At 47.7% G+C, this 21,248-nt stretch overlaps 12 protein-coding genes across 12 annotated transcripts; 6 read left to right on the forward strand and 6 right to left on the reverse strand.

Annotated features, from left to right (window-relative positions):
* Positions 1–189: 189 nt before the first annotated feature.
* On the reverse strand, positions 190–1,185 carry N7446_013535 (uncharacterized protein; the record flags this gene model as incomplete). The annotated part of the gene is made up of 1 exon (XM_058522275.1): positions 190–1,185. One exon carries the CDS (start codon positions 1,183–1,185, stop codon positions 190–192), a length of 996 nt encoding a protein of 331 aa, XP_058365752.1.
* A 1,628-nt stretch (positions 1,186–2,813) lies between these two features.
* Positions 2,814–3,672, forward strand: N7446_013536 (uncharacterized protein). The gene is made up of 2 exons (XM_058522276.1): positions 2,814–2,954; positions 3,020–3,672. Exons 1-2 carry the CDS (start codon positions 2,936–2,938, stop codon positions 3,346–3,348), a joined length of 348 nt encoding a protein of 115 aa, XP_058365753.1. The 5' UTR covers positions 2,814–2,935; the 3' UTR covers positions 3,349–3,672.
* A 289-nt stretch (positions 3,673–3,961) lies between these two features.
* N7446_013537 (uncharacterized protein) lies at positions 3,962–4,766 on the forward strand (the record flags this gene model as incomplete). Its single annotated transcript, XM_058522277.1, has 3 exons — positions 3,962–4,264; positions 4,339–4,535; positions 4,595–4,766. The coding sequence occupies 3 exons, from the start codon at positions 3,962–3,964 to the stop codon at positions 4,764–4,766; spliced, it is 672 nt and encodes a 223-aa protein (XP_058365754.1).
* A 1,350-nt stretch (positions 4,767–6,116) lies between these two features.
* On the forward strand, positions 6,117–6,545 carry N7446_013538 (uncharacterized protein; the record flags this gene model as incomplete). Its single annotated transcript, XM_058522278.1, has 3 exons — positions 6,117–6,342; positions 6,405–6,441; positions 6,503–6,545. The coding sequence occupies 3 exons, from the start codon at positions 6,117–6,119 to the stop codon at positions 6,543–6,545; spliced, it is 306 nt and encodes a 101-aa protein (XP_058365755.1).
* A 484-nt stretch (positions 6,546–7,029) lies between these two features.
* N7446_013539 (uncharacterized protein) lies at positions 7,030–8,331 on the reverse strand (the record flags this gene model as incomplete). The annotated part of the gene is given in 4 exon segments (XM_058522279.1): positions 7,030–7,242; positions 7,259–7,545; positions 7,602–7,834; positions 7,964–8,331. 4 exon segments carry the CDS (start codon positions 8,329–8,331, stop codon positions 7,030–7,032), a joined length of 1,101 nt encoding a protein of 366 aa, XP_058365756.1.
* Positions 8,332–9,148: 817 nt separating this feature from the next.
* Positions 9,149–11,085, reverse strand: N7446_013540 (allantoate permease family MFS transporter; the record flags this gene model as incomplete). The annotated part of the gene is made up of 9 exons (XM_058522280.1): positions 9,149–9,358; positions 9,409–9,643; positions 9,708–9,773; positions 9,825–9,925; positions 9,975–10,238; positions 10,295–10,553; positions 10,610–10,669; positions 10,725–10,883; positions 10,943–11,085. The coding sequence occupies 9 exons, from the start codon at positions 11,083–11,085 to the stop codon at positions 9,149–9,151; spliced, it is 1,497 nt and encodes a 498-aa protein (XP_058365757.1).
* Positions 11,086–11,600: 515 nt separating this feature from the next.
* On the reverse strand, positions 11,601–13,023 carry N7446_013541 (M20 family metallopeptidase; the record flags this gene model as incomplete). Its single annotated transcript, XM_058522281.1, has 4 exons — positions 11,601–11,818; positions 11,869–12,008; positions 12,068–12,876; positions 12,931–13,023. 4 exons carry the CDS (start codon positions 13,021–13,023, stop codon positions 11,601–11,603), a joined length of 1,260 nt encoding a protein of 419 aa, XP_058365758.1.
* A 951-nt stretch (positions 13,024–13,974) lies between these two features.
* N7446_013542 (uncharacterized protein) lies at positions 13,975–15,403 on the forward strand (the record flags this gene model as incomplete). Its single annotated transcript, XM_058522282.1, has 2 exons — positions 13,975–14,823; positions 14,886–15,403. 2 exons carry the CDS (start codon positions 13,975–13,977, stop codon positions 15,342–15,344), a joined length of 1,308 nt encoding a protein of 435 aa, XP_058365759.1. The 3' UTR covers positions 15,345–15,403.
* Positions 15,404–15,885: 482 nt separating this feature from the next.
* N7446_013543 (GNAT family N-acetyltransferase) lies at positions 15,886–16,500 on the forward strand (the record flags this gene model as incomplete). The annotated part of the gene is made up of 1 exon (XM_058522283.1): positions 15,886–16,500. One exon carries the CDS (start codon positions 15,886–15,888, stop codon positions 16,498–16,500), a length of 615 nt encoding a protein of 204 aa, XP_058365760.1.
* A 113-nt stretch (positions 16,501–16,613) lies between these two features.
* On the reverse strand, positions 16,614–17,695 carry N7446_013544 (oxidase ustYa family protein; the record flags this gene model as incomplete). The annotated part of the gene is made up of 5 exons (XM_058522284.1): positions 16,614–16,855; positions 16,921–17,020; positions 17,078–17,208; positions 17,268–17,399; positions 17,452–17,695. 5 exons carry the CDS (start codon positions 17,693–17,695, stop codon positions 16,614–16,616), a joined length of 849 nt encoding a protein of 282 aa, XP_058365761.1.
* Positions 17,696–18,613: 918 nt separating this feature from the next.
* Positions 18,614–19,753, forward strand: N7446_013545 (uncharacterized protein; the record flags this gene model as incomplete). Its single annotated transcript, XM_058522285.1, has 1 exon — positions 18,614–19,753. One exon carries the CDS (start codon positions 18,614–18,616, stop codon positions 19,751–19,753), a length of 1,140 nt encoding a protein of 379 aa, XP_058365762.1.
* Positions 19,754–19,988: 235 nt separating this feature from the next.
* Positions 19,989–21,245, reverse strand: N7446_013546 (glycoside hydrolase family 7 protein; the record flags this gene model as incomplete). Its single annotated transcript, XM_058522286.1, has 1 exon — positions 19,989–21,245. One exon carries the CDS (start codon positions 21,243–21,245, stop codon positions 19,989–19,991), a length of 1,257 nt encoding a protein of 418 aa, XP_058365763.1.
* Between the last annotated feature and the right edge of the window lie 3 nt (positions 21,246–21,248).

Here is a 21,248-nt window from a genome sequence, read left to right on the forward strand (position 1 = left end):
GTTGAAGCAAGCAGAGCTCAATCAAGTTCCTGAGTTGCGATATTATAAGTATTGAAATCTTGTTATATTCAGCAATGTATCGACTCGGGTACAAATGAAACTGCGAAAGCAGACAGTTGATTTTGCAATCTGCCCTGTTCAACCGAAAATTGAACGCCATCATTCTAGACTAGTGCTTCTCATAATCTTTCATGACAGGAATGGTTTCACAAGCTCCAAAGATCTCTCCCACAGCAGGGTGGCCTTCTTTTCGTCATACGCCCAGGCTGAGTATCCGGGATCATATCGACCAGCACCGGCCTTAGGAGGCTTCGCGATCTGGCAATCCTCGAGATACTTGCCTCCTTGACCTTCGTGGACCTTTGCGGTGGCTGCCCAGACAGTGGTAGCCGCACCCTGCTCGGGGCTTTTGAGCAACCGCGAAACTTCAGGATCGGCCTCCAAGCTTTGCTTTTGCTCTTCCGAAAAGTGTCTCAATAGGCCACTCATAATACCACCAGGATGCACGCCCACTGAGTGGACGCCCTTTGAACCAAACCGACGGTCAATTTCGTTAGAAGTCCACAGATTGGCCGTCTTACTCTGAGCGTAAGCGTCCCATGCATCATACTCGCCTTCAAAGTTGAGGTTCGGGAAGTTGACCTCGCCATCACGGTGAGCGACGGAAGTGAGGGCAACAACACGTGACTGGAACTCCGGCTTCGACGACTTCTCGAGAACAGGAAGGAGTAGCTGGATCAAAAGGAAGTGGGCGAGGTGGTTGGTGCCGAATTGGGTTTCGAATCCGTCAGCAGTTCGGCCTTCAGGAGTAGCCATAACGCCGGCATTGGTGATCAGGACATTGAGACGGTCAGACTTGGCGAGGAAGGTCTCCGCACATTTCCGAACGCTAGCAAGGGATTCGAGATCGAGTTCGAGCAGGTGGACACGGCCACTATCAAGGATTGAACTGAGGGCTGACTTGGCTTTGTTCAGATCCCGTGCAGTGGCATAGACTGTGGCGCCGGTTTCGCAAAGTGCTTTGGCAGTCTCAATGCCAATTCCTGAGGAGCATCCGGTGATCAGGACGGTCTTGTCGGTCCACTTTCCGTTGAGCTGTTCGTCGCTAATGATCTGAAGAGCTGTAGGTCTGGCATCACCGGGGCCGTTGAGTGTCTGGTGAACAGCTTCGTACTTGGTAGCCATGATGTCGAGTGCAATGTGAGAGGAAGATAATGTTTATCGGGTTGTGTGAGTGATGGCGGGAAGAGCATGGAGCGCTGGCTCTTATATATTGCAAGCATCTTGAAATCCCCGTTAAGTCCGGTGATGGCTCTGTCGGCCAAATAAACTCCATTACCTATGGCGTGAGGTGAAGGGCTTAAAATTCAATCATGTTGATGTTTTTATTGGATTTCGGTTTTGCCTTTTGTCGGGGCCGAAATTTTTCGGCCCTAATTGGTGTCATATGAATGGCGCCGTTAAATCCGGCGAAAGTCCGGGTGACATGCTTCGGAGTTCGGTTATGTAACTTAATGTCGGTTTCGGGAACCCCAAGAGACTGTGGGGTCTCCTTCGGGGCTCCGCTGTATCAATCGACGCCCACATGGCCACGTTAAACTATCCGGAGACATGTCCGCTTGTCGGGAAGAAGCAGAAAGGAAATATTTATAGATTACTGTACCATACATGCCAAAAAGTCAAACTCCTCTCGTTCATGAGCTTGTTAAGATATTTGGTATACTAATTGTAGGTAATTACGGGTTAGTGGTCATGAATGAGTCCTTTGACATACCTACGCAGGTACCCAGTCATGAACTAAGCAGGGATTGGTTACTAACGATCTTTCTTATCGTTTAATCTATCCCATGTTATATATCAGTGAAGCTATACCAAGAATAATTCCTGATTTTAAGGTTTCAAAGCCAGAAACTTGGCAAGAATTTCCCTCCCGCCGGGCTGGCTGAGATGCCCTAGAAGAAGAGTTTCACCAGTGGTTTAAGTTGCTCATTTAGTGACTGCGAGGGCTTATTACATTCCTTATGGTCGGTTCCAAGGTGGGGGTGGCGAGAGTCAATTAAGGCGTAGATGTTTGACCGATAAACAGGCGACTAACAGCCATACTCAATCAGAACGTAAAACTACACGGAAAGGAAAGGAACAGGAGCACAAGGTACTCTTTACTTGGTGTTATAGGGAATTTGAAGCTAAGGGTCTAGCAGAGATTAGATAAATGCCCGATGAGAGATCGATCAGTTTCTTCTAATATCAATATGAATTAGGCCACTAATATCCAACATAGTCAATAATAAACGTTCCCATGTAAAATAGAAGCATTTATCGAACTTTCTTTTAATGCAGTCAGACCTGGAAATCTCAGGAAGGTACTAAGATGTTGTTCCCCTGAACTCGCCAGTGATATTGGCTGAAGGTAAGATGTTGCGTCATTGTAAGGTCATCCGTGTCATCACCAATTGACCCGTGGACTAAACACAAGAATTACCTGCTAATAGGGTATATCGGTATATCTAGTCGTTAATATCAGCAGCTGATTTGAGGTTACCAGCTCAGTGATAAATTCCACTTACTGCTTTAAACAATCGTCGAGGTTACGTTTCGCAACCATCTTCTGAAGCGAATACCTTTGTACTTATAACATTGATACGCCGTTGCAGACCAGATAGAACTCAGTGACATTCATAGTTCAGAACTTGAAACAAACAACAGGGAACAAGTTTAGTCACAATTAATGAACTTAGTCCCAAGGTCACGGCTACTAGTTTACGAACGTGGTATATCTGCAACTCAAGTTTACTGGACTCAATGCGATCATACTTTGACTCCGCTGACGTCACTTCTACGCCATAGGCGAATGACCTCCAAGACATATATATAATGTTGCCCATATTATAGAAGTGATGAACAAAAACCACACTACCAGTCACCACAGTTTATCATGTCTGACAGCGGCAGAGGTAGAGTTTACTGATCTGCTTCTCCAGTTAATGTACGCAATCAGAAAATCTAATCAAATATTTAGATAACAAAGACGCTCCAGGTTCCCATCCGGGATCAACATACAACCACGGCGATGGTGGTGCTTGCGGGGGCACCGCCGGTCCTCACAATAGCAATATCGTCAACAAGATTGACTCCAAATTAGATTCTAATCAGGATCGCGAGAAGGTTGCTGCCAGCACTACTTTTATGCCTCAAGCTGGAAAGCCTGCGGGGATATACGACCCTAAGGCCGACAAACCTGACCAGAGGGTAGATAAAGATCCGGATACCCGTCGCCGCGAGGATGTGGCTGGCAGCAGTCGTTTCTACCCTCAGGCTGGAAAACCCGCAGGCAACTCATCGCTTTGATGGAGTGAGCTAGCTTCTATATGTATGGAAAGGACCGAAACTCTTACTCGTCATGTCTGTCTATCTAATAAAAGCGGCAAAGGCAAGTTTCATTTGTAAGATGTTGATGGTATGTTATATCTCATACTTGAATTTCTGTGAACCTGAATATTGTAACTTTCATCTCTTACGCAAAAGCCATTGAAACCGGGAACTTCTCCTAGGCTCAAAGACCATCCCCTCAAGCAGCCTCTGCTATCTGATCGCAGTAGTCCTCCAAGTTCATCAAGGGTCACTTGGCCCAGAGATATTGATGATATACCTAGGTAGGTATGTACGAGTAGCCATACATATCTAGTATGCGATGTAAGAGGGGTGTCTAGGTGGTTTAAAGTATGCAATTAATTCATTAATTACAGATCCATGATTAGGGTTAGCCACATACCCGATCGGGTATCGTCCAAGGCTTCCTTTTTATTTTCCTTTCTTTGTCACATTTCGTACTTTTTTAGATCGCATTTGTCAGAGCTGTCCTGTTATTAGAAATCGCAGCCTACCCCTTAGCATATATAGGCCGCCCTTTATCTCGTCTCAATGTCGGTCCCAACCACCAACAAATCCCACCAATGCCAGTATGACCAACACCATCTATCTCATTACTGGTGCCAGCCGCGGTATTGGCCGTGGCCTGGCCGAGACATTCCTGGCTCGTTCCAACACCACCGTCATCGCGGCCGTCCGCGAGCCCGTCGGTGCTTCATCCCAGTCCCTGCAATCCCTCCCCAAGGGCGAGTCGTCTCGCCTAATCGTAGTGAAGGTCGACTCTAAGTCTCCCACCGACCCGGCCGCTGCCGTCGAGACCCTGCAGAGGGAGCACGGCATTGACCACCTGGACGTGGTAATCGCCAACGCCGGCATCGGCGAGGATTTCTCGCCCGTGCACCGGTGTCCATCCCCGTGCTGCGCGAACACATCGAGGTCAATGGCTACGGGCCAATCTACCTCTACCAGGCGGTCCACCCTCTGCTCAAGAAAAGCAAGAAGCCCACATTTGTGGGAGTCGGCAGTCCGCTGGGCAGCATCGGCGGCATGGAGCAGCGCCCGTACCCGTGTGCGGCGTACGGTCCCAGCAAGGCCATACTGCACTGGATCGAGCGCAAGATCCATTTCGAGAATGAGGACTTTGTGAGCTTTGTTGCGGATCCTGGGTAAGCGCCTGCTCTCTTCCAATTTTCGTTGCGTCGCAGACATATTAATGAATATGCAGCTTCCCCCAAACCGATATGGGCAATGCCGGTGCCCAGGCTGTCGGCCTCGAGAAGGCCTTCCAGACTGCCGAGGAGAGTGTCGGCGGTATCGTGAAGACGATCGACGAAGGGACGAGGGAGTCGGTTGGTGCACAGCTGCGCGTGTGGGATGGATCCCAGTTCCCATGGTAAGGGAAAAGTATTCGAGGCATCTTTACATGACTCTTTGTTTGCTCCCATGATCTCGATACCTCTTCGCTCTTAGTTAGTCTTCTCCGAACCGTTATACCCACTATGATCAACGCGCTCTGCGACCGCTTGTTTGAGAAACCTGATTCTTACCTAGATGAGATGGCCATCTTCACCCGAGATGAGTTCCAGGCCCTATTAGAAGAGCCCTTGTCGCGTAAGGCCGGTCTCAAGAGACTACTTGGCGGAAAGCTAGTGAGCGGAATGCTGCTCTAAAAGAGATTGATTTGTATAATTTATCGGTCTTCGAGTCATATTATCTGATTTACTTCGACGAATCTGGCTGTGATCAAAGGGCAGGGTTCAGATGGACAGGGAAGTTACTACTCGGTACGTCCCTTATGCACACCGTGACCAGAAATGTAAGGGTATTGCCTACGGATGCCGCTGTGTTCGAGGATTTCATCTCAAGACTTGTCCAGCACTGCGTAAGATGGCCTCGATCCGTGTTTGTTGTGGACAGCGCGTCGTTCTATCGAACTTTGCTGGTTGCACATTTATGCGAGAATGCGTGCGCCAAATTGGTCTCTGTGCCGCTCTACTCACCCGACCTTAACCTCATAGTCTTTACGGAGTTAAAGGCCGCATTTTAGTTAATTGCATTCAGGGGTCTCGATCGGAAAACACGGTCCAACTTCCCCTGAACACGACAGTATATATGGCACTTGCATTTAATTTTCTATCTTGTTCCATTCTTATCCTTCAAATTAAATCAGCTATGTTGCCTACTCAGTTTGTACAGGTCCTTACTCTCCCTGCATATACCTAGAAGCAGACTGAGATCGATTGTTATCAGAAATCAATTCAATGCTGTGCATAATTAAATCAACAAAAGGATCAAAACATATAATGACTCTCTCTTTAAGACTCGATATGACGTGCAGAGAGACATTCTATGGGCTGTAAATACTCTGGTTCATGGAAAATGCAAGATATGGAAATAACAGTGTTTAGTTGGACTTGAATGAGCCAAAGAAACAAGAGACATTCCCAGCAAAAAGCGATTTGCGAAAGGTTAACAATCTACCCATATCACGACGATAGAAATATAATCTCCTATATAAATCCATCTGCCCGGCCATCACACTTTGATGTCTCGAGAAATCACAATATTAACTTTGCACATAAGATAAGTCGAGTAACGCGTCATCCAAGCACCGAGACGCTGCTCGTCAAAGATGTGGCCGCACTTGAGCTTGCTGACGCGATGTCCGCACTAGAAGTTCCCTTTGCACAATACAAACTTCATGGCGTACCAATCCCATTGATCGCCCCTTTGACACTTCACTAGTCATGCAACTCGAGGGTGACTGCACAGGTCTCTGGTTAGATGAGGCATACTGCGTTAAAGCAGGGGGCGGCGGTACTATGACGACCAGTTCGGCTACAGCAAGTGTGACTCCTCCAGCACCAACACAAGCAGGGATCCCGTCCACCTGCAACGCGTACGGTGTTGCCCAGGACGATGATGGACGTGAAACGGTTGCCTCTCGCAATAGAATCACCGTAACCCAACTTTGTGAGTACAGCGCAGCTTTATACCCTAAGTAAATCTCAAATTAACAAACTCGCCTGCCATAGACGCATGGAACCCAGCTCTAAATAATTCCTGCGAAAAGTGAGTATTGATAATTTCTTACTATCGGTTCCGAACGCTGACATTCTTCCCGCGCAAACAGCTTCTGGCTGGGTGAAGTCTACTGTCTCGGTGTATCATCTTAATTTATGGGCTTAGGTGGCATGCGTCAATTTATATACATTTAGGTATTCGAACAGCTTACACCTATAGCTATACGAGTGATTTCAATGCCCTACGTTCACCTAATAAATAGGAGTCTCGCCTAGGCGAATAATGTTCTGTGCGTTCTCATAAAGACAAGTCGGTCAACTTTGAAACGCTGACTACACAGATAACAAAATCTTGAGCTCATTCAAATTCTCATGTTCCCCACTCTTTAAATTCAATCTCGAGTTCACTTCCAGTGTGTTGAAGGGCAACTTTTCTCCAAATCTGGAAGACCTGCTCATCGGGCTGATATATGCGCTTAGCCTTTTCTAATCTTGCCGAAGCGTCGGTTTCACGTGGGACGGACATGTCTTCATTGCTCCAGCTGAGCTTCGCCCTTCTCGCTTGCACCTCATACTCGAATATGTATTCCGGGCGGGAAGTATTCGTTACGAGCCTCATCTGTCTCAACTTAGGCATTCAGAGGGCCGCCCGACCAACCGAAAGGTAAAATCTATCGACATAACCGGCGATGATATTTGTTCGGAAGTAGGTTCTCTTGCGATCCTCGAGAGGGATCCGCACGTATTCGGGATATTCGTTCTCATAATCTCCGAAAAAAAAAAAAGTGGTGCAAGCATCGTCCGTGTCATCATCCACAGCCTCCCCCGGCTCCCTTTTCACAGAGCCACTCTCCAGACGGTGTTACTTGCGGATACTCCACAGAAACATTAATCGGATTTGGCCAGAATAACAGGTTGATATCGTCGTCCTGCGGACTAAACGGCGAAAACAATTCTGGGCCAATCACATATTGGGTGGTATAGAGACTCTCTAGTTGCTGAGAAAAGTTCCGCAAGTGCGAGCTTAAAAGGTCTGTTCCATCCACCGTCACATCAGGAGGAGGGTAGTTCTGATCCTTAGGAGGCAAATAGTGGAATTGTAGACCTAGTTTCCGTACACTAGCAGGAAACAAGTGAAGATTACGAGCAAAGTCTAAAAAGGAGGTTAGCAGACCATAGTACGTAGCATCTTAATAGGACCTAGCTTACTATTTCGAAGACATTGTCTCAATTGTTCGTCTCGCTTGCAGTCATCCTTCATCATCAGCCGCACGCGGTTCAACCGCGGCAGCTTTGACGCAATAAACACACTCGACGCCGGCTCGATCAGCCGTTCTTTCCCGAGTCCTTGGATTGAGAGGGAGGCGATCGCAGAGACAGGCGGGCACTCGGAATCGGTGGTTGTTCTTAAGAATTCAAGGTAAGATCTCTCATATCTCTGACTAAGAAGATCGTTCACCCGTGGTCTGGCCGCTCGTACTCATTGCTTTATCTCTTCCTTGCTCTTAAGAGCGAGATAGTCGCTAGGGGATTGTGCCTTGATGTTGAGATGGATTCCAGCGATGTCTGACCAGCCTGATAGGGTTCTGAAAAGAGTGCTGATGGTCGTAGTGAAGATCTTGTTGTTTCGTTGGCGTTCCTCGTCTGTCTCGAATCGGGCGCGCGCTTTCTCATCGTATGACTCTAGCTCCACGAGCAACGCAATTCTTTGGATAGAAGCTCTTCTGTGTGTGCTAGATACTAGCCGTTGAAACTCTTCCAATCGCTTAGTAGTTTTGATGCAGATATCCGAAAACGTGCGTCTTTCAATGATGGCCTGCCAGCGACGGTCCACAGTGGCATATGGGGCCAGGGAAATACGAGGATGTCTTCGTGCATGACTATCGGAAATAATGTAGTCCACCACTCGGGAGAACAATTCTGTTGGCAGTGAGTCCATTTTGTACGTGCAGATGTGGGAATGAAGAACAAGTTGCGATATAGGGCATTACCGAGATCACGTGAGCGAGCCTACTCAGCTTTTATGGGAAGTTTGAAAATAGCATGTTCATAAGAAGATATAGCCGAAGTTGGAACAGATAGAGTGAAAATCATCAGAGATATATACCACCTTGAAAACACTACAGGATGTTGAGTGGAGGGGAACCGGGACGTGATATTGGGCAACCAGCTAAACCTAACCAAGATGGTGTAATTGTATTTTAATAAGTATTTCAGCCCTAATATCAAAGATTGAGTGAGCAAAAGACCGGCCGAGAGCAAGGTGTGTCGTAGGCGGTGTCCCCTCCGATCCCCACACCCGGTTAGACAAGATGTTTGCCCCGGGAGGGGACCGGTGAATCATTTAATAATGATGATGCGAAGGGTGACTGGTAATACAATTGCACTGGTTGCCGTATAACAAGGATTCGGTTGCCGAACATCACGTTCCACTCTACGTACTGTATTAGTTTCAAGATTATTCTTCGTATTGAATTACCTCTATCCCAGCTATGTATGTGAAACGTTGAAGCAGCAGTCAGGTGTTTCAATGAAAGTAAGGGTAATGTGAGAAGTAGACTTTTCAAGAGAACGATTAGGTAACTTCTTAACAGACAGTTACTGGTGATCGCAATGACAGCGAATACAAGTAGCATCCAGATTGCAGAACACATCGAGAATTTATAAAAGAAAATTGACTCTCAACGAATGACGGACGAGCATATACAAAGCCAGGATTCCTTAGCCTGAGATATCTAGTTGGTAAATGAATATCTCTAATAAACATATCGGAAACTCTGGTTCTTCAAGTCTGTAGTGTCCAGCAACTGAGCTCCAGGCTGCGCATTTTTCTCGTGCGGTTGAGATTCCACTTCCACCACTAACTTCTTATCGCGTTGGCTATTTGTCCATCTAAGATGGAACAAGAGAAGTAAGCAATCGAGCACGCAGATCACCAAGCATATGATGATTGCAAGAAAGCCACTCTAAATTTATGTTAGATGAGAAGAATAAAACTAGAGTCTTGCAACCATACCTGATATTTTGGTGCCTCTTTCTCAAAGAATAACTGCGGGCCAACGATGTTGCCGGTGCAGTACATGATGAAATAAATAGCACTGACGGTAGCCTTCTTGGTGAATCCTGCAATGTTGGAGCTAATCATCGCCATTGAGACAGGCATTGCTGCAGAGTATATTCCCATGAGGAGGAGACCTGCATATCGAGAACCAACTGGTGTGGTCGCATAGACGAGAGCGCTACCAATGATACTGCTCAATGCGTTAGTTTATTTCCGCGACGGGATAATCAACAGCTATTCACGAATATTTTTACCTGATAATATTGCACCCAACCATCACAAGACAACGGGTCTTAGGGACCTTCGAAGAAATGATTCCGCTATAAAAAATCTATTAGCGTTGTTGTCAGTGATATCCGAGAGAAACCTACGATGAAAGCACAAAAATAAACACGATCACACCACCTGGAATACCAAGCAAGAGGGTATGGAAAGTTGAAAAGCCAAAACCTTTCAATACCAACCCGTTGAACTGACAGTTGTTAGTGCATGGATTGCCTACATTTAAACAGTTAGCTTACAGTTGTAAATCCGCCATTTGGAATGTTGGAAGCTAATATCAAGACCGCAAGAAGCCAGGTCTTCGGATCGATAAATGCCTCCCACATTTGAGAGCCATCGATATTTGTGGTCTTGTAGCCTGTTTGGTTAGCTTTCAGGCGTTCCACTGCGATAAGCTTTTCTTCATCCGTGAGGAAGCTAGCGGTAGTCGGGGAATCGGGGAGACGGAATAACATCACGACTCCCCAGAGAAATGTTACGAGTCCGAAGATGATAAACAGCCACTAGATAACGGGGTGAGCATACAATCTTGGCTTTGAGTGGTGATTCACTATTTTACCTGCCATGCCTCGAGGGCACTTTTAATTTGTAGGATGCCTACGGCAATCAAGTTGCCAAATATGAGAGAAATCGAGTTTCCACAAAACCAAATACCATGACGGAGTGGCTGCTCGGATGTTCGATACCACAGCGATGTGATCAGAGTGAAACCTGGTGAGAGGCTGGCTTCTGTACATCCAAGGAAGAACCGGGCTATCATAATACCCTTGAAGTTGGTGCATGCAGCATGGCAAGCCAGAACGATGGCCCAAAGCATACTTCAATCATGTCAGAAAGGGAAACTGATGAAATGGGGAAGCATCGTGTAACGTACAAACTGGTAGCAAGATATTTCCCTAGTGGGAATTTGACCATCAAAAGAGATGCGGGATATCTGATCCTTGGTAAGTAGGATGGCGGAAGGCTTTTCCAAGCTCAGGACTACTCACGAGAAAAACAAGTAGCCAAAATAGAATATGCTTGACGACCAGTTATATTGAGAACCTACAAGATGCAGATCCTCCCGAATTCCCATGAGCGCCGTGTAGCCCAAGGCTTGTTTATCAAGAAAGGCCAGCATATATGCAAAGACCATGATTGGGAGAATCCTAGAGGGAAAGTTCTCATTAGACTTCGAGTTGGAAGATATTTTCCAAGATTCACTTACATCAAATCAATCTTCCGAACCAACTTCTTCTCTGCAGCAGCGGAGAATTGGAATGAAGATTCAAGTGCTCCATTATCAAGGCTTTGTTTATCAATCTCGTTATCAGCTTGGATTACTTCTTTCTTGTTTGATAAAGTCGACATCATGAGAATGAGTACCGAAGGGAAATGGAAATGTGAGAACGAGACGGAAGAAGGCCATATTGGCCATATTATTTATATGAGACTTTGACCTTGACTCTGTTGTGGTGTAAAGATAGACTTATCCCCGCAATATGAGAAGCCTAGATAATACAAGACCGGGAGCTATCTTGGGCTATGTACTCATTGGCTGTGTCGGCAAGGCTAGTAAAGACTTGGCGGAATGGGATTTGTGGCAAAGATACTAGAAAGTACAGCTGCAGCCTTCAACCAGGGCGAAGAGGCTCTGATTGGCCTGGCGTTTACTTTAGGTTATTTTCCCCGGATAAGACAAGTGGGTCGGTCGTCTTTATTGTGTCAAAAAGCGAGCTGGGTTGCTCGTGACATGATTAAACACTGATAGGTGGAGGCCGAGGCCTTCGACTGGGAATCTTTAACAGATAACAGATCATGTTCAAGTTATAATAGCTATCTTGATTGCCATGCTGTATTATTTGATTTGCTAGTTTGATCACACTTTATCTATCTTCCTCAAAGTTCTTCTTGACATCCTCGGCAAACTTATTATCAACCAAGATTCGACAAGCGACCATAGCCATACCTGCCGCACAGCCAATGGCACGTTTGAAACTCTCAGGAGATCCAGCGCCGCTAGTAAACTCTGGCGTATGGTTAACGCCATCAACAGGAATGGTGAAAAGCCCGTGGAATCCAGGAACGACGTAAGAAACATTCCCTAAACAAGTTTTAGCTGGGTTTCTGGAGGTGAATCTGGTATATGCATACCCATATCTGTAGATGCTCCGGCAAGAGCGCTCTTTTCTCCCGAGTTGTCAAGCAGGGTATGGTATCCCATCGCTCGCATTGCCGAGGTATAGCTTTCGCAGATTGGCCAGTTGCTCTTCAGATCGTCATATGAAGGGCCCCTATTCATGTACTAAAGTAAGTCATGCAGCATTTGAAGATTGATATGGATGGAACATACCATTCAAATTCGACCTTGCACCCAGTAGCAGTCGCAGCAGCCTCAAAGCATTTCAGCACCTTTTCAGTTAGTGGCTTTAGTGTCTTCTTGGTGGGAGAGCGAATATAATAGTCGACTTTCGCGGACATAGGAATAATGTTGGGCCGTTCTCCTCCATTCACAATGACTCCGTGAATTTTCTGGGTTGGTAGAATCTGCTGTCGGAGAAGAGAAATATTGACATATGCCGCCACCACAGCATCCAGTGCATTAATTCCTTCCCACGGAGCCGCTGCAGCATGGGCAGGCTTGCCCGTAAAAGTTACTTTGACTTTGTCATTGGCCAGGAATCCTCCTTCGAGAGTAGTTGCCATGCCCATCAACTCTGGCTTTCCGGGTACCATCGGTACGGGGTGGACCATAAGACAAGCATCAATGCCCTTGTATGCTCCCTTGTTAATAAGACGCACTTTGCCACCACCCGATTCCTCGGCGGGAGTACCTAGCAGGCGCACGGTGAATCCCGATACTGATAATGGTTCAGCTTGAGCCTTCATGGCCTCGCAAGTGGCAATGAATGCTGCGATTGAGCTTGTCGCAATGAGGTTGTGGCCACACGCGTGACCAATCCCAGGAAGAGCATCATATTCGGCGTTAAAAGCCACAACTCGGCCTCCGCTGCCATAGGTGTATTCAACCTCAAGCGCAGTCTCTAGTTCATACGCCTTTCTGCGGACTGAATACCCTTCGGATTTGAGGCTTTCAAAGAGCGCGCAGATATGATCATGGGCATCAAATTCTGCATATGCAAGCTCCGGGTTTGACCAGATCTGAGATGCATTAGCTGTCATGTCTCCTATAGGCTGGAATCGTCCGTCCCTTACCTTGTGGTTGATGTCATTGAGTTGTGAATCATAGCGCTGGAGCGCATCTTGCACGCTTTTCAAAAAGCGGCCGTGAGATTCGGGGAAATTCATCTTGCTGAGAATCAAATTACGCAGGATTGTTGAGAATAAGAAGTTTGAACCATCTCGTCCGTTTTAAGTCGTGCCAGAGCCCCGGGGAATAGGCGATGCAACGGCATATAGTCGAGCCAATCACAGGGTAGGATCTGGGTAAGCTCTCGGCATCGGGATCCACCGAGGAACAGCCGACACAGCCAATCGGCATCGAGAGCTCGGCTTGGGTGGAGCCTGATAACATTCCTTCTTCTCTTCTTCCCCCTCTCCCTCTTCCCCTCTTCATATCTGCTCTTTCTTACGGACCGTCGCGTATGGCTGTATAACATCTTATAGTACTTCTGGTATCCCTGGCATAGCCAGCCGAGACGAATGGAACAGTACATGGACAGGATTTTCGCGAAGGCTGGTCCTATCGACAATGCATAAACCGGGGAAGACCCGTTCCCGGACAGGCAAGGATCCACAGACCCTCTCCCTTGCAGCACCGGCTAACAGCTAATTAGGGTGCCGAACTTGCCGGATCCGTAAGGTCAAGTGCGACGAAGAAAAACTGCAATCCCAAGGGCACGAGGAGCCACAGTGTCGGCGATGCTTGGCAGCCCGTATCCTATGTGAGTGGAAGGGCGGCCCGATACCGCGGAGATCACATCGTGGCTCGACAGATCTATCCTCTCCAAAAGAGGTTCCAGGAAGGGATGAAACCCCCCTGCGAGCCAGTCCAGGCCTGCAAGGAAGCGATCATTTCTCCAAGTTACATCACCTTCCCCCACATCATTATCAATTCGCAGCCCAGCAAGTGGCGCGCATTCCCGTAGCATCCAAGCTGCGAACTCCCTGTCACTGTCAGTGTTCGACCGCCAGTGCTTGGGCTACCTGCAAGATTCAATATTAGTCGTGATTCTCGGCAAGCACTGGCCTTGGTCAACAGTCTCTTATGCATACCATAAAATCGCCACCAGAGAGCCGATGGTCATGAGCATGATGCTAGCTAGTGCTGCGAGGGAGATCCATCGGTCCAAACTCTATGACACAGAGAACTCTTATGACCAGCTTATGAGCAATGAGCAATCAGACATGGATGGCAGGATGCATTACGGCCGTGCCCTCTCAGGTCTAAGGGAAGCACTGAAGCAGGATGTGAAATCCCCACGGCAAATCGAAGCCATATTTATCACCCTTTGGTTGATGATAGATTATGAGAATCGCTTTGGAAGTGGTGCATCCGCCATTAATATCCATATCCGGGGCATCGAGACCCTCCTACACAATAATATCGTGCCTTTGTTACAAGGTCATACCCGTCTAACTGTCATTACGACAGAGGGTCAAGATCCCTTGCAGGAACCCCAGGCCCAGCTAGATATTTCTGGCCTGGACGATACTGCAAGTAGTGCAGGCTTTTCTGCTCTTGGTCCTGCGCATGGACTTGGCGGGACCTGTGTACCTCTCTTCCTCCTATGGACGCTGTACTTCTTCACACCTGCAGCTCTGTTCTTTGGATCTGAAACTGCACGCCTTGATACAGATATTTTTAGGTTCTTTTTACGATCCGAGTCCGGTAATACGACCCTAAGCCTTCCCTATCTGTACAGGTTGAGCAGGCAATCCCCTGCCCGCTTCTGGGGTGAGGAGTATCCAATGTCATCTCAGTTAGATGATCTGGAGAACCTTTCAGGTCTTACGCTATATCACCGCAGCCATGTGATTCAGTTCAAAATCACAGAAATGTTTAAACAAAGCTCAACATCGGATATCAGCTTTGGCGAGGGGTCCCCCTACCAACGGATTATCAAAGAGATCAACACGCTGTCTATTGTAAGCGCCCGAGCATTCCATTTATTCGTCTCTGTGAGTTTCCTTCTCATTAACAAACATAGGAATACGACACACTCCTCACCTCAGCCAAAAGAGCTAACAACTGTGACGTCGCCGGCGATCGTCGCGTCATGGAAACGGTTTTCTGGTCAGCCATCACATACTACGGCACAATTGTATATTTCCACCTGTGTTTCCAAGATCTTGTGAATGATTGGCCCAGCATTCAAAACTACAACAGCATCATCCCTCTCAGCACTGCCGTGTCCCAAGTTCTCGAGCTTAGTTTGAAATTACATCGCAGTCGACCCCGCATTATGATCCGGATTGTTTGGCCGTTATTTATTGCGGGCATTGCTACTTCAGACCAAATCTATAAAGACTGGGTGTCGATCCGGTTACGAGAGCTTGGCCGATATGGCCAGAATTATGATCGCATTTGTCGCCGGTTTGAGGAGATTATTCAGGGGAATCAGCCTATTCCCCGTGAGAAGAGGGGCCATTACTATTTGGGCGGTTAGATAATTAACAGCCATCAATGTACATAAATTCGATATATAGATGCTGAAATGCTGCGAGGATTCGGCAACGCTAAAAGATTCTGGTATGGGGTGGATTTTGTGGTCACTGTCAAACAATTCAGTAAAAGAGTAAATGGTTCATTTTGTTCACTTTTTCATGTGCATCACCGCCTCAATATTCGGGAAACGGTTTGGATTTTCCTGTCGTAAGCCTGCATACGGTTGTTTCTTCTATGCCTCCACTATATATATTTTCACGATATGAACATGTTCAACAAAATTAATATCAATTCAGTAATGCAAGGCCTACTAGACTACCACATAACTCTACCAAGCCTACTCCGACGGAAATCCGCAATCTAGTGGAGTCTTTCAGTGTCGCCCCCACGTCGTGAGTCACTTGTAGATAGGGAGGGCCTGTACTATCACAACAATACAACAACACAGAGCCTATTACAAGCACATCAGGAACTTTAAAAACGGTTGACTACCCCTGATATCATTCAAGTCATCTTACATGTAAAATCATTCCCAACTCAAAATGCCGGCAACCCAAGAACCAGCGCCCTTCCCGACCAACTTCACCATAAAAACCGCCCGCCTCCAAATAAGCCCCTTCAACTGCACAGACACAACCCACTGCAATTTCTTAGTCGAACTCTGGAACACAGAGGACTTCATCACCTCCTGCGGCAAAACCTCAATAGACACCCCGGAAAAAGCATCCTCATTCCTCCAACGCCGTGTCTTAGCAGATTACGCCCGCAATGGCTACGGCATGTTCCTAGTCTCGCGCCAAGGCGAAGACGACACGCAAATCCATATTGGAGTTGTTTCCCTTATGAAGGGAGCACCACCGGGTCCGCATTATCTTGCGCCAGATGTTGGGTATACTATCCTACCCCAGGAAAGTGGCAAGGGGTATGCGACTGAGGCTGCGAAGGGGTTATTGGAGTACGCACGTGCGGAGCTTGGAATTGATGCTGTTTTCGGATTTTGTGCCGCGGATGATAAGCGGAGTGGTAGGGTTTTGGAGAAGATTGGGCTTGAGGCTAGAGGAGTTAAGGCTTTGAGTGTTTTTGGGGGGAAGGAGAGTGCTGTTTATGCTTCGGCTGGGATGAGTGTGGATTTGGGGGTTTATGGCCTTCATGACTGATAGTAGTAGGAAGAATTACGGATATGCTACGGTGCTTGTCCGATTATAAATTGATTGTTCTTTGGCATTCGTGCTTCAATGTACTCTATCTTATTGTTCGTGATCGTTTCTTCTCATGGCATCCTGGCATAGATTCGATCTCCTTCGGCTGGTGGCTCTAGGAAGTCCGATGGCGGGTCTTGAGGTAGCTGGTTTGCCTCTGCCCAGCGACGGACGGCATCGAAGTTTTTGCATCGGTGTTTGGTGTTGAAATCGACATAGGGCTGGGGGTTCTCAGGGTAAATCCAGATCTGGCCCAGAACTCCACTGTCAACTGTGCACATGAGTTCCTGACGAAGGATGTCAAGGCAATGGGCTTTACGAGGAAAATGTGTTAGCTGGGTCTATTTTCTATGAGATTGGATGCATTTGAATACTTACAGACGTGTCGACGGACAATATAGTCGTTGTTGACAAAGGGTCCCTCGCCCATTTTGTGATAGTAATCATAGTTGTAGTAGAGGGATTGGCGAAGAAGGTTCTTTTCAAAGTTAGCTCACTATGGACAGAAAGCTTTGAGGGATGATTATCTTCATACTAGGCAATGAAGGTGGTGCAAGCCCTCCACGTTTGCTGGGAATCCTCCGCCATACTTCTTTTTGATCTTGACTTGGTCGGCAGCAAGACCAGATTCTTCGGCATCTTCCGCTGGCACTCTAACACCTCGATCTGTAATATCACGGCCAATTAGCTCAAGTTTAAAAGCGACAGATGGTTGTATAACATACAGTTGACACCTAGAGACTCCCATGCTGCATCAACCTCTGGGCCAGCATCCTGCCTGAAGACATTCTCCTTCAAGAGGGATCCATTGAATTCTTGCAGGCTATACTCAATTCCGACTTCTCTCATCACAGTCGCTAGAAGGCCTTAGCAAACTCGGCTTCAGAAGCATCACTGATGTGTACTCACAGTATTGGGATACATGTCGACTGCAGAGGCCATTCAAGTCCCCACGCCAGTAGAAACCAAACACGCATCCAACAAGAAAGAGTAATCCAAGAGCGCTAACTTGGAGTACGGTTGTAGCCACAGCCTTGCAAGTATCTGATGATGATTCATCACCGCCGCTCCAAAGTGTTCCCTCTTCTTCTGCTAGAAGACGCTCGCCAGACTCTCGTGTGGAGTCTGCTTTGTCAGAGTTGTCATGGAACATAGCTCGTATTTTGATAATATGAATAGTTTATGGTAAAGAAGATAAGATGCTTATACCAGAGCTCAAATGTGAAAGGGTGCATGCGATATCCCTGAACTTCGGCACAGGGCAGTGTCGCCAGCTCCAACCCCAGACCGCAACTTCGACAGCCGCCCCCTTCTTCCAGCCTTGTTACTGACATCAACTTGGCAGAAAATACTGGCATCAATTGACGCAATTTCTCCCCTGCATGTCTCACACGTTTTGTAAGCCCATGAGAACCCCAGAAGCGTGGCGCACAGACAACGTGAGAATATCAAGGGATCGAGTACAAAGAGATGAGAATCGTCAACATACATGCAGCTTGTCGTAAGCGCGTCTTCCATCTGGTCAGACACTGTATGCAACCGTTGATTCCGTGTGATCTTCGAGGAATGCAATTAATCCCCTTCAGGCAGGATCTGCACTGACTTGCCTGCAGCTTCATGTGAGGTTCATCATGCAACTCTTCAAAGTCTACCAACCACAACAAACGTTGATTATAATTGTATTGCCTAAGCTAATTATAAATCCACAGCCCTCTGAGGTCATCGCGCGTTAGATTGTTTATCCCCCGCAAGGCGCCATGATTTTCGACTACACGTTCACAGCTGTCCCTTGCAGCATCAGTCAACAACACCAAAACTCAATGATGGAATACGGGATCCAAGCTCAGACATTGTTGCCAGCAGCTCGGTGAGATACTCAGGGTAGCTTTGAGCTACGTAATCCCGAAGCTTGAAGCTGCTCCTGCTCAGATATAAATATAGGGCCACCAACCGGTCTTCGATCATCATTCAAACAAGCAACTCTCGAGAGCCTCAAGAAAACAAGAGATCTCTCGAAAAATACACCCGTCTCTAAATTTGTCAGAATTCACTGGAATTCACTCCCACCAATATGCATTACTCTATGATCAACGGCCTTCTTCTTCTGGCTGTCTCTCCTCTGGCAGCCCTCGCCCTCCCAGTGGACCCCAACGACCAAGCCGGTCAGTGGGATCCCAGTGGACAGTACCGCAAGGGTCATTACGACCAGAGCGGCCAGTTTATCCCTAACAACGGCGACAACCGCTACAACCAAGTCAACCAGAACGGCTACGTTGACCGCAATGGCCAGTGGCGCAACAACAACCAGAATGGCCAATACAATCAAAACGACCAGTACAACCAGGATGGCCGCTGGCAACCTCGCTCCGTTGTAGCCCGCAATTGGCCCAACGACAACCAGAACGACCAGGGTGGTTGGACTGATGCCAATGGCCAGTGGCACGCCAACAACAACCAGGACCAGAATGGCTGGACTGACGCCAACGGCCAATGGCATGCCAACAACCAAAACGACCAGAATGGTTGGACTGACGCCAACGGACAATGGCATGCCAACAACCAGAACAATCAGAATGGCTGGACTGACGCCAACGGTCAGTGGCACGCCAACAACCAAAACAACCAGGGGGGTTGGACCGACGCCAATGGCCAGTGGCACACAAACCAGAAGCGCGACCTGATCCCCGGACAGATAACGCCCACTGGCGCTGAGGCTGGCCGCCTGAACCAGCCTGGACTTGAGAACAAGGCTAGCCCCATCGGTGACTTGGCTGCTCACACTCCCCACCGTCGCAGCTGGCGCCAGGATGGTGAGAACAGCAACGGTGACTACAACAACAACAACAACTATGACTACAACCGCAACGACGACTACAACCGCAACGATGACTACAACCGCAACGATGATTACAACCGTAACGATGACTACAACCGTGATGATGATTCTTGGTACCGCGAGAACTGGGACCGTGCCTCGCGCGTCGCTCACGACCTGACCACTCCCACTCCCATTTTCCCCCGTGATGTTCCCAGCGCCGCCAACAACTGGAACTCCGTGAACGGCGCCCAGACTACTCCTAGCGCCCAGAATGGCCGCTACCAGAGCTATGGCAACTACAAGAACTATGGCTCCTACCAGAACTACCCTGCCAATCCTCAGGACCAGAACCAGGACAAGGATATCAAGGCTATCACTGGCCAGCAGGAGTAAATTTTCTTCTGGCATGAACATACCTCAAGGATATGAACCCGAATAATTCTGGAGAAGAAATTGATATTGAAGTGGAGGATTTGTTTATTTGCTGGCAACGCATGATTTGCATGAGGACACGAACTGTATACGCTCATTAATGACTTTTGGCTTTGATCTTGCGGGTGATGAAGGGAAGAGTGGTGAATATTAGTTAGAAGTTGATAAGCAGAATAGCATTTGATTTCTGAAAATTCTACTTTCCCTTGAACGTAGAACCAATATCTCCCCATCTGATATTGGAAAAAGTAACAGATGTCTCCGGATGCTGCGCAAGAATCAGCTCCGGGTTCCCTTCAGTGCTATTGCAAGGCCCAGCATTGCCGCTATCAAGCCAGTTCATGAAAGCACCAGAGTCATTCCAAATACTGAAAATCAAGACCATTCCTCGACCGAGAGCCTTGCCCATTTGCTTCAACCCTCCCATTTGCTCAAAGTAGCTGGCAGAGTTCGAACAATACTCCTCAGTGATAGAATCAACATTGCTTCCGGACACTTCTGTCACTGCATTCTGAATCACCTTCCCCTTCTGCACGTACAATCGACGAATCTCCTTCAACGCCCCTTTCGCAGTATTGTCATCAGTCACAAACTGCGTCACAACAGTGAACGGCTTGTTCGTGTCAACAATCCCCCGGTACCCATAGTAATCATGATCACCCAGAGCATATGGGTTATACCCACAGCCCGACTTATCACAAACACCACCACTACCACAAAGGTCACCAGAGCATTCATACACCTGCGTGATATTGCACGCGTGTGGTGTATACCCAGTGGCAACAGCATTCGCTTCCCAAAGATCCATCTCATTACAGCAAGCGCCCGAAGACTCAACATTCGCCATGCCATTCACCCACGGAAGAACTGGGCACTGTGCATCACAGTATCCAGTCCCGTACTGCGCTCCAGCCGGGTTGAGCTTGTTTCGTCCTCCAGACTCTAACATCTCGGCGAGATAAAGCGCGCCGTTCATGCCACAGACAAGAGTCGAGACGTCCACGTCAAAGCTGATTTCTTGGTTGAGGAGCTGGAGCATGTCGTAGTTCTTTCCGTCTTCATTGAGAAGGTATACTCGTGGAGAGACGGATGAGAAGGCCCCGTCAACTTTCATATATTGATGGAGAGTTAGGGTATCGCCTTTGGTTGCTACTCCATGCGCTGCATAGTCGACACCGTCGAGGATGCAGTTCTCGGCACATGTCTCTTGTGTTGCGCAGAGATCGGTGTTCAGGCCGTTTGACCAATCTCCACATGAGGCACTTTGGTTTCCTATCTCGTGGAGTGGGTGGGAGAGTGCATCTAGAACAATTGATGTTTGGTGTTTGGTGCAGCCGTGTGTAGTTGTGCATTTCCATGTTTCTAAACTTGGGTGGAGGTCAGGGAGTCCAATTTGCTGCGAAGCGACCAGCGGCAGAAGAGCAAATATCGTGATGAGATAGTTTCGTGTCATTAT

This window comes from Penicillium canescens, assembly GCF_028828765.1.
Source record: "Penicillium canescens strain IBT 15451 chromosome Unknown utg000011l_segment0_segment0, whole genome shotgun sequence".
Classification (NCBI taxonomy): Eukaryota; Fungi; Ascomycota; class Eurotiomycetes; order Eurotiales; family Aspergillaceae; genus Penicillium; species Penicillium canescens.